Consider the following 12,129-nt stretch of genomic DNA (forward strand, 5'->3'; position numbering starts at 1 on the left):
GGGCGGGCTGGCAGCAGCTTAGTATGCCGCTCTTCAGTCTACAGACTTTGTGAGAAAGATGAAGAGAATAAATAATAAAAACAGGCGATAAAATCGGAGACTTAAAGAGTAACATGGCGAGAAGAAATCGTGGAACTTAAAATAAAGAACAGAGGGATGATGAAGCTAATAAAATACATACGAAGCAGACAGGTAAAACAATAGACAGACAATTAAAAAACACGGCGACAGTCTGGATTCTGTTCGCAAAAGACATAAAATTCACACCTAGCGACAGCATGGTTTCTGTTCGCAACACGAGAAAGACGAACAACACTGAATAGTCATTGGAACACTGCACGAAAAAGTTGGCAAATGCGACATACCACAGCCGAGAGCAGGTGAGGGGAAACTGGACAGATGATGGGAAAACAAAAAAGGGGGGAAAGGAGAGTAAAAGCGAAGGGGAGAACCGGGAAAGGAGCTGATGGAGGAGGAGGACCCATAAGAGGGCTGGGGGGCAGACACGACAGGGAATGGGGTAGGCAGAGGAGGGGAATACAAAAGGACTTGGGGGGGGGGGGAGAAGGGAGGTTGGGAGAGGTTTAGTGGGGAGAAAACAGGACAGAAGGGGGAGAAGAGGGAGCCCAGGGAAAGGACAGAGGAAAGGAGGGGGAGTGAGGATCAGAGTTGATAGGAGGGATAAATGGAGGGAGAGAGGGCATCATCCGGGAGGGGGAGTTGACGGAAGCCACCTTGGGAAAGGAGATGTAGGGTGTAGAGATGGAGGGTAGGGGGGACACAATGGTGAAGACGTGGCAGGGAGCAGGGATGGGAGAGGAGAGGAGCAACCAGGGGGTGAGGGGGTGCAAGACGGCGGGAGGTGTAGAGGATGCGGATATGTTCGAGGAATAGGAGCAGATGGGGCAAAGGAATGAGATCATAGAGGATCCGCGTGGGGGACGGGAGGCGTATTCGGAAGGCGAGGCGGAGTGCATGACGCTCAAGGATCTGGAGGGACTTATAGAATTTGGGGGGGGGGGGGCAGATATCCAGGCAGGACTGGCATAACAGAGGATGGGACGGATTAAGGATTTGTAGGTGTGGAGGATGGTAGAGGGGAGCAACCCCCACGTCCGGCCAGAGAGGAGTTTGAGGAGTTGGAGGCGGTTGTGGGCTTTGGATTGGATGGAGCGGAGATGAGGGATCCAGTTTTTTTTTTTTTCTTTGTTGTTATTTTCAAACCCGTACAAACAGGCAGGCTGTCAGCAGCATGGTACACCGCTCTTCAGCCGTAGAGGAGATAAAGAAAGAACAGAAAGAATACACAAATGTGACATAACGGTGGGTAATAAAACAGTAGACACATAAAGACAAACACGGAGCCGTTCACACTAGACGATAATTCACTACAAACTGTTGTCACGACGCACTAACACTGAAGATGGCGATGGCACAGGTGAACGATGGAGTATGACGGGAACACTGAACACTAAACATGACGGCACTCACGAGACACTGATGGCGATGATCTCCGGCGCGCGAATGTCCACTCAGCGTGTACGAGTCCGGGGACCTGCCAAGAGAGGAGGTGGAGGAGGAGGAAGGGGAAATGGGAGAGGGGAGAGCAGAGATGCCATGGGCAAAGGAGAGAGGGGGAGGGAGGAAGGGGGAGGGAAGCCCGGAGGAGAGGGTAGGAGGGAGGGGGGGAAAGGAAAGAGAAGGGAAGGGAAAGGGGGGGAGGGAGGGTGCCTGAAGGAAAGGACACAGGAGGTGGGGGGGGAGGATCAAAGTTGATAGGAGGAGGGATCCAGGTGAGGCAGGCGCTTAAATATTCTATCGGGGGCGCCGCTATTGGCCGCTGGGACCACGTGTTCCACTGTGGCGCCCTCACGCTAAAAGCGGGCCAGGAGGCGCGCGCCGCCACGGCTTACGGCGCGATGGTGCAGAGACCTCTAGGGCAGGGCTTAACAACTGGCCGGTTTTGAGCGTGAGTACTCGCGTCTGCCCAGGCACGTGCTCGCGAGCAGGTGCAAGGTCGCTGAGTAGAGTGGGAGGGGAGGGAGGGGAAATGCGCGCGCACGTTTGAATGTGACCTCGCGTTCTTAGCAGATTTAACTAGCCATCTGAATGCTTTGAACATTTTACTACAAGGTAAAGATCTGCTAATTACTCATTTCATAGATCGAATACGAGCTTTTAAAATGAAATTGACACTTTGGATGAGTCAGCTGGAAACAGGAAACCTAGCTCATTTTCTTAAATTATCATCCATGCAAGATGTTCACAAAGACTGTGAACGTTATTCACATAGTTTAGTTGATCAGCGCTTTCAAGATCTGACAGCACTAGACAGTGATTTTGATCTGTTCTCTCCATATTCAGCGAATATTTAAGAGATTCGTCCTGAGCTGCAGCAAGAGATTATTGACCTGCAGTGTGACAGAGAATACAGAGACAAATTTCAGAACAAGAAAAACATTTTGGAATTCTACAGACACTTCCCTCAGGATAGATTTCCTCGTTTGCACAAACTGGCGGCTACAATAATATTAATGTTCGGTTCCACGTATGTTTGTGAACAACTGTTCTCTGCAATGAAATGTAACAAGACGCGCCTGAGAAACGCATTGTCTGATCGAAATTTAAACTGCACGCTGCGCCTAAAATGCACAAGAACAATTACTCTGAACATAGACGCAATTGTAAAGGGCAAAATGTACAAGATAACCGAGAATCCAACACTTCAGTGACACCTTTTATTGTGTTCACAAATTAATGCGAATGTAGAGGCATACACTAAGCTAATAAAATTATGTGGCATGTGTACATTCTCCTTTATTTGTTTCATTTGTCGCAGTAATAATTCGTGAGTGATATCCCTGCAGGTGGCCGCGGATTTACATTGACTGGCGGCAGCTGTTGTGTGCCCCACGTGACTTTCCCCACTCTCCGCTCTGGTCCGGTAGTGGGGGTAGCGTGCTCGCGCTGCTCCGTGCTCGCGCCTTGCTGCTCGCAGCTTGCTTCGCGAGCACGTATGTTGTGAAGCCCTGCTCTAGGGGTCTTCGACGTCCATGACGTCTGGTGAGGATTCAAATTCCGCGGCGCGTGGTACTAGAGGTTCAATGACCAGCGTTATATTAGTTCGAGAATATTCATTTCTGAAAACAGGCTCCTGGTGATACTTTCATAATCTGCATAAAAGCCGAGATAGAAAGAAAACGAGAAAGGAGTTCAGACTGAAACTAACGCCACAGTTAGACGAGGGGGCTGACGGGCGACCGTGGTGTTGCAGTGTTCGACGAGGACTTCGTGTTCGAGGTGTCGCCGGCAGCGCTGCCGCGGCGCACGCTGGAGGTACTCCTGTATGACTTCGACGCGTACTCGCGCCACCACAGCATCGGCGGCGTGCAGCTGCCGCTGGCGCAGGTCGACCTCTCCGAGAGGCTCACCCTCTGGAGGCAGCTCGGGCCCTGCGCCGACCAGGACGCCAAGGTAGAGAGTGGCCGCAGCTTAAGCAATTGTAGTGTCCTCAATCAACAGCAGCTTTACTATTTTTAACCTACCCATAATAGTTGTTGTTGTGGGCTTCAGTCCGAAGACTAGTCTGATACATCTCTCCATGTTACTCTGTCCTGTGCAAGCCTGTTCTTGTCCAAATAACTTCTGGAATTTCCATCTTTCAAATTTGCTTACTGTATTCATCTCTTGGTCTTCCTCTACAATTCTTACCCCTCACACTTCCCTCCAGTACTATATTGGTGATTCCTTCATGTCACACAATGTGTCCTATCAACCAATCCCTTCTTCTAGTCAGGTTGCGCGACAAATTCCTTTTCTCCCCACTTCCATTTAGTACCTTCTCATTAGTTACCCTCCTCTTCTTCAGCATTCTTCTGTAGCATCACATTTCAAAAGCTTCTATTCTCTTTTGTCTAAACTCTTTATCGTCAATGTTTCTCCTCCACACATGGCTACAGTCCATACAAATAATTTCCAAAAAGACTTCCTGACACTTAAATCTACATTCGATGTTAACAAATTTTTCTTCTTCAGAAACGCTTTTCTTGCCATTGCCAGTCTACGTTTTATATCCTCTCCTGCCATCGTCGGTTATTTTAATGCCCAAATAACAAAATTCATTTACTACTTTACGTGCCTCGTTTCCTAATCTAATTCCCTCAGCATCGCCTGATTTAATTCGACTGCATTTCTGTATCCTTTTTTGCTTTTGTTGATTTCCATCTTAAATCCTCCTTTCAAGACACTGTCGATTCCGTTCAACTGCTCTTACGGGTCCTTTGCTGTCTCCGACAGAATTACAATGTCATCGGCAAAACTCATTTTTTATTTCTGCTACCTGAACTTTATTTCCTACTCAGATTGAATAACATCGGTGATAGGCTACAACCCTGTTTCACTTCCTTCTCAACTACTGCTTCCCTTCCTGCCCCTTGACTCTTATAACTGCCTTTTGGTTTCTGTACAAATTGTAAATAACGTTTTTCTCCCTGTATTTTACCCACGATACTTTAGAAATTTAAAAAGAGAACTGCAATCAACATTGCAAAAAGTGTTCTCTAAATCTACAAATGCTATAAACCTAGGTTTGCCTTTCTTTAACCTAACTCCTAAGATAAGTCGTAGGGTCATTCTTGCCTCGCGTGTTCCTGAATTTCTCCGGAATCCGAACTGATCTTCCCTGAGGTCGGCTTCTACTAGTTTTTCTATTCTTCTGTAGAGAATTGGTATTGCTATTTTGCAGCCATGAGTTATTAAACTTATAGTTCGGTAATAGTCACACCTGTCAACATCTGCTTCTTTGGAATTCGAATTATTACGTTCTCTTCGAAGTCTCTGGGTATTTCGTCTGTCTCATACACCTTGCACATGGGATGGAAGTGTTTGCACTTAATTATGTCTAGTCTATTCCGATTGATTTTCACAGGCTTGTGGGGAAAAGATAATTTTTTAAAAAATTAATCTTCTACATCAATCGGCATTTCTAAACCCCAAAGGTAACGGCTTTACGTTAGTCCCCTAAGTATTTTAAATAGTAAGACGGAAAGCATAACAGTTTATCTACGATACACACCAAGGTAGTACAACTTGTAAAGTTTCTAAAGAAAAATCAGTTTTTCTAAGAACAGGAGATAATAATTTCGAATTGGCAGGTACTGTTCAAAACTTTTTTAGAGTTATGATTCCATTATCATCTGTATTATATCAGTGCACGCGATTTAGTATGATGACACATTTAGAGAATACTTACACCAGGTTATTAAAATATTTCTTAATATACTTTCGATTACACCAAGTAATCTTGTTAATTATTCGTAAGAGTCCTCAGATTTTCTCAGCGGGTATCTTCAGCATATGGCTCTCATGTCTGCAGCCGAATCACGTTTTGTGTGTCTTACAATATTTTCTCGAGACAACTGTCGCACGTCGTCAGATGGTGGATGTTTGTTACTGCTGGCAAACAGCAGTTGCCACTAAAGATACACTGTCTGACAAGAAAAACGAAGCATACAGAAGGAGAGGAGGAAAAGTAATTTCACAAGTTGAGAGGGTATGTTATGTTAATTCAGTGATAATACATTCGAGTCAAATTTTCAAAGGCCTTGGAAGTATGAGGCCACTTATCAGTATAGTGTGGCACCCCTTCTGGCCTGGATGCCTCTCCTGACGCAAGCTGGTACTGACACAGCAACGGAGTTGACGTCCAAGCTGGTCCACAAATGTAGTATTGGGATCACATTTGGAGATCTTTTTAGCCACGGGAGTACCTCAACATCACGCAGACAGATTATAGAGGCACGTGCTACATGTGGACGAACACTGTCCTTTTAAAATATGACGGCATGATACCATCGTATGAGAGGTAAAACATCATGGAAGAGGTTGTCCATGCTCTCAGAGTGCCCTCAGTGACTACTAGCCGTGACTTGAAGTCATACTCGTTACTCGCTGGCGCACCGGACGCTAACAGAATCTTGTTTGTGGATTTTATGGAACATGGAAGGACAATAAGTTCTGAACCCTATCTGTGAAATGAACCACGGCCCTTCCCGAGGTAGGAGGGCTCGCATACCTCAACGGTACAGATTGCCATACTGTGAGAGCTACCACAATTGAGGGGTATGTGTTGAGAAGCCAAACTAACCCGTGGATCCTGTAGATGGGCAGCCTTTTCAGTTGCCGTAAGGTCAACAATTTGGCTGACTGACGAATCTGGCCTTGTAACCTTAGCCAACATAGCCTTGCTGTGATGGTAATGAAAACGGCTGAAAGCAAGGGGAAACAACAGTAATTTTTTAAGATGGCAAGCAGCTCTACTGTGTGTTTAAATGATGATAGTATCCACTTGGATAAAATATTCTGGAGGTAAAATAATCCCTCATTGGAACCTCTTGGTGGGTTCTACTCAGAAAGATCTCATCATTAGGAAAAAATGACATTTTGTGTGTCTGATAGTGGACTGTGAGACTTCTTGATTTGGTAAACAGGTTAGGAAATTCAGCAAGTTAAATTCATAGATTGAGATTCGAAATAGTGAAAATTGGTGAAGCACGGTGGCAGCAAGAACGGGACTTCGAGTCAGCGTGGTACAGAGTAATCAGCAAATAATCAAATCAAAAATGGTTCAAATGGCTTTGAGCACTATGAGACTTAACAACTGCGGTCATCAGTCCCCTAGAACTTAGAACTACTTAAACCTAACTAACCTAAGGACATCACACACATCCATGCCCGAGGTAGGACTCGAACCTGCGACCGTAGCTGTCGCGCGGTTCCAGACTGAAGAACCTAGAACCGATCGTCCACACCGGCAAATAACCAAAGAGGGGTAATGCAGGAGTAGCTCAAATAATGGATAAGAAAACAGAAATGCGGATGAGCTACTATAAACATTGCATTACAGCCAAGGTAGCCACGAAGTCAACACTCACCAAAGTTGTACAAGTTTATGAGCCAACTATTTCCACAGATGATGAAGAGATTGAAAGAATGTGTACTGATATATAGGAGACTACCCAGATAGTTAACTGAGAGGAAAACTTAATTGTGATGGCGAGCTGGAATTCGACAGTAGGAAATCTAAGAGAAAGCAAAATAATAGAAGAATTTCGACTGGGGGAAAGGAATAAAAGAGGAAGCCTCCTTGTAGAAATTTAATCATCGCTAACACTTAGTTTAAGAATCATGAAAGAAGGTTGTATACATGGAAGGGATTTGGGGACACTAGAAGGTTTCAGTTTCATTATACAGTTATGAGACAGTGGTTTTGAAACCAGATTTTAAGCTGTAAGATATCTCCATGGGTAAATATGGACTTTGACCACAACTTATTGTTTATGATCTGAAAATTAAAACTGAAAACGTTACAAAAAGGAAACTGAGAAGATGAGATCTGGATGAATTGAAAAAATCAGAGGTTGTTGAGAGTATGAGAGAGAGCCGCAGGCGACGTTGGACTGAAGCAACGGAAAGAAATACGGTAGAAAATGAACAGGCAGCTTTGAGAAACGAAACAGTGAAGGCAGCATGGGATCACATAGATTACAAGACTAGCCCTGGTAAGTAACATAGGAGGAACTGAATTTAATTGACCATAGGAGAAAATGTAAAAATGCAGAAAATGTTCCGGATAAAAGGGAATTCACACGTCTAAAAATATCAAATTGACAGAAAGTGTAAAATGGCTTAACAGGAATGTCCAGAGGGCAAGTGCAAGGCTGTAGAAACATGTATAACTAGGCGAAAGGTATATGTCGCTTATAGAAAAATAGAGGAAAAAGAATCAGCCGTATGAGTATCAAGAACTCAGATGGTAAACCAGTATTAAGTAAAGAATGAAAAACTGAATGGTGGAGGGAATATGTAGAGACTCTATACAGGGGAAACAAACAATACTATAGAAAGAGGTCGTAGATGAAGATGAGATCAGGATTTGATACTGAGAGAATAAGTTGACAGACCACTGAAAAACCAAAGTGGAAACAAGACCCCTGAAGGAGACGACATTACCTCAGAACTGCAGATATCCCCTGGAGAATAAGCCATGACAAATGTATTCCACCTGGTATACAAAAGAGAAGGTGGTGCAGATAAAACTAGCTCGTGTAAGTATAAAGAAAATGTAGTGAAATTACAGAAACGAAGAGCTGAAATGGACTTAACATATATTTACAATAACAAACACAGTGAAAAATACAATTATAGAAAATGTTGAAAGTGATGCCCTGCAATATCAATACACAGCCGTACACATCTAAGCATATTCAGATACTCCCGGTATAAAGTCGGATATCGATGACAGTAACTTCACGGCTGATGTTGTCTTTCAGTTCCTGCATTGTATGTGGATGTGTTTCATAGACCTTGCTCTTCAAGTGTCCCCACAGGAAAAAAATCACATGTTGTTACATCTGGCGAACATGGTAAAGACAACATGGACTCGTTCCAGGGATACCTTAGACACGTGGCTTCTTGCCTCATCTTACTGAAATAAGTATTGTATTTAACATCCAGTGAATTGAACACAAAACATATCAGAAATTTCCATACATGCAACCATGCTGAGGGTATTGTCTTCTTGACACCGATGTTTCCATCACGAAGCAGTTGCTGACACACAATGTTAGGTTACTCAGTACCTCGTGTTCTGCGAATTCACATGACCTGAAAGGTGAAGTCGTCCTTCATCACCCTTGATGTAATGGAAAGGGTGTAACAAACCATGGTTGATGTTATTCAAAAGCCACGTGCAGTCATCTACACGTTTCTGTTATCCTCCTGTAATTGCTGCACAACCGTCACACGATATGGCTTCAGATTAACACTTTTCAATATCCGCTAGTAAACTCCTATTTATATCTACTGGGCCAATTTACGTGTAGACTTCTTTGGGCTCTGAATAATTCTTCGGCGAATTTTTGCAATAACTTCTTGTGTGCGAACTGAAGTAACTCCTTGTCGTTTTACATTTCGCGCAGATCCGTAAGTGCACCAGTTTTTATACAGACCCTTTCTTGGCCTCTTTGCTTTCCGGATACTTCACCCCGAAAATTTCGCGAGGTTTCTTAATCGAACCTGTTTTCACACATGCTTACACAGTTTCAATTCTTTCTTCTATCGAGAAAGTAATTTCGCAGACCACGAAGAGAAATGTCTAACTTCACTGATTAAATAAACTGAAATACTGGCAGAAGAATGTTAACAATCGATTATTGCATAAAAATTACATTGTTGTGGCTGTTTCAGAAGTCAAAATTCTGCACTCGCATTCAAAGAGGAGGGGGGGGGGGGCTATTTTTACCTGCGCCACCTTGTACATGAGAAAGGAGAAGTACCTTCAGACTTCAGGAAGAATGAAATAATTCCAATTCCAAAGAAAGCAGCTGCTGACAAGAAAAATTACCGAACTATCATTTCAAGAAGTTGTGGCTGCAAAACACTGACACGACACGAATTACATAATGATAGCAAAACTGGTAGAAGCTGACCTCGAGAGGATCAGTTTGGATTCCAGAGAAATGTTGGAACACGCCAGGCAACACAGACGCTACGACTTGTCATAACGGCGAAGCTGAGAAGGGCAAACGTACGTTATAAGATTCGCAGATTTAGAGAAGACTTTTGACAGAACTGACTGAACTACATTCTTTGAAATCTTGAAGATAGCAAGGATGAAATACAGTGAGCAGAAGGTTACTCACAACTAGCACTAAAGCGGTTGTAGCCCATCCGCAATGTTGTTCAATCTGTACATTAAGCAAGCTGCGAAGGGAACCAGGGAGAAATTTGGAAAGGGAATTAAGTTCAGGGAGAAGAAATAAAAGCTTTAAGGTTTGTCGATGACATTGTAATACTGTCAGAGATGGAGAAGGACTTAGAAGAGTTGTTGAAAGGAATTGATTGTGTCTTGAAAAGATATGAAATGGACATCAACAAAATTAGAAAAAGAATAAGGGGATGTACTTGAATCAAATCACGTGAATTAGATTAGAAAATGTATGTAAGTTTTACTATTTGGGCAGCTACACTATGTGATCAAAAGTATCCGGACACTCCCAAAACCATACCTTTTTCATATTAGGTGCATTGTACTGCCACCTACTGCCAGGTACTCCTCCATATCAGCGATCTATGTAGTCAGTAGACATCGTGAGAGAGCAGAATGGAGTGCTCCACGGAACTCACGGAATTCGAACGTGGTCAGGTGATTGGGTGTCGCTTGAGTCAGACGTCTGAACGCGATATTTCCACACTCCTAAACATTCCTAGGCCCACTGTTTCCGATGTGATAGTGAAGTGGAAACGTGAAGGGACGCGTACAGCACAAAAGCGTACAGGCCGACCTCGTCTGTTGACTAACAGAGACCGCCGACAGTTGAAGAGGGTCGCAATGTGTAATAGGGGGACATCTATCCAGACCATCCCATAGGAATTCCGAACTGCATCAGGATCCACTGCAAGTACTATGACAGTTAGGCGGGAGGTGAGAAAACTTGGATTTCATGATCGAGCGACTGCTCATCAACCACACATCACACTGGTAAGTGCCAAACGACGCCTCGCTTGGTGTAAGGAGTATAAACATTGGACGGTTGAACAGCGGAAAAACGTTGTGTGGAGTGACAATTCACGGTACACAATGTGGCTATCCAATGGTAGGGTGTGGGTATGGCGAATGCCCGGTGAACGTCATCTGCCAACAGTTAAATGCGAAGACGGTGGTGTTATGGTGTGGTCGCGTTTTTGATGGAGGGGGCTTGCACCCCTTGTTGTTTTGAGTGGCACTATCACACCACAGCCTACATTGATGTTTTAAGCACCTGCTTGCTTCCCGCTTTTGAAGAGTAATTTGGGGATGGCGATTGCATCGTTCAACACATTCATAATGCACGGCCTGTGGCAGAGTGGTTACACAACAATAACATGTCTGTAATAGACTGGCCTGCACAGAATCCTGACCTGAATCCTATAGAACACCTTTGGGATGTTTCGAAACGCCGACTTCGTGCTAGGCCTCACCGACAGACATCGATATTTCTCCTCAGTGCAGCACTGCGTGAATAATGGGCTTCCATTCCCCAAGAAACCTTCCAGCGCCTGACTGAACGTATGTCTGCGAGAGTGAAAGTTGTCATAAAGGCTAAGGGTAGGCTAATACCATAGTGAATTCCAGCATTACCGGTGGAGGGCGCCACGAACTTGTAAGTCATTTTTAGCCAGGCATCTGGATACTTTTGATCACATAGTGTAAGTAACTGATGACAGCTGAAGTCTGAAGGATATGAAATGCAGTCTGGCAATAACAAGAAAAACATTTATGTAAAAGCGGAATTTGTTATCATCTAATGCAAACGTAAGTGTTAGGAGGTCTTTTGTGAAGGTTGGAGTGTAGCCTTGTGTAGAAGTGAAACTTGAAAGACAAGCAGTTCAGAGAAGCAGAGAATAGAAGCTTTTGAAATGTGGTGCAACATATGAATGCAGAAGATTAGGTGGATAAGGGTGCCCGCAGGATACCGTGGCCGATGCGCAGTGACCCATTTTCGTCCAAAGCGCTGAGGGAGTTCACTCGTTTCTTCGGAAGGGCGGTCGACACTGCCACCTTTCGGCAGTTACAGAATCGAGGCGCCCGCCCTGCTATATTTCTCAAACGATTTTACAGACCCTATTTGATAAAAAAATTCATTTCTGATTTTACTTGTAGCTTTGTATGTGAGGTTTATTTTGATGTGCCCATTATTTCGTTAATGGTCATATTGTGACATTTATGCGGAAGTAAGACACTGCGCGAAATTCGAAAATGTTTGCAATGAAAAACAGGGGTCGCTATGATTTTGCATTTGGTCTATATTATATAATATGTTACTGCATATTAAATTTAGCTAGCATATTTTATTTTTCTTCAGAGTTGGGTGGTTGTCTCTATTTACTACCAAACTCGAGAAAACTGATCTGACGTAATGTACTTATTTGCAATTGCACCGTGCCAGCAATAAAGCCAGAGTGAAATATCCACAACATTCCTCATGTTTCATAAATGGTTTGAGATACCAAAATGATATTTTGGCAACTGATAGCACAGAAATAGGAGAGTATTTTTCCATATGGTTATTATACAAGTTTCATTATCTA

General features: G+C 43.8%; 1 protein-coding gene across 1 annotated transcript in view; it reads left to right on the top strand.

Annotated features, from left to right (window-relative positions):
* Nucleotides 1–12,129, top strand: part of LOC124795889 (synaptotagmin-5) — a 117,457-nt gene that overhangs the window by 84,549 nt on the left and 20,779 nt on the right. The window contains exon 7 of the mRNA XM_047259969.1: nt 3,275–3,474. Coding sequence (XP_047115925.1) covers nt 3,275–3,474 — 200 coding nt within the window. The remainder of the gene's footprint in view (nt 1–3,274; nt 3,475–12,129) is intronic.

Source organism: Schistocerca piceifrons, chromosome 4 (genome assembly GCF_021461385.2).
Source record: "Schistocerca piceifrons isolate TAMUIC-IGC-003096 chromosome 4, iqSchPice1.1, whole genome shotgun sequence".
NCBI classification, from domain to species: domain Eukaryota; kingdom Metazoa; phylum Arthropoda; class Insecta; order Orthoptera; family Acrididae; genus Schistocerca; species Schistocerca piceifrons.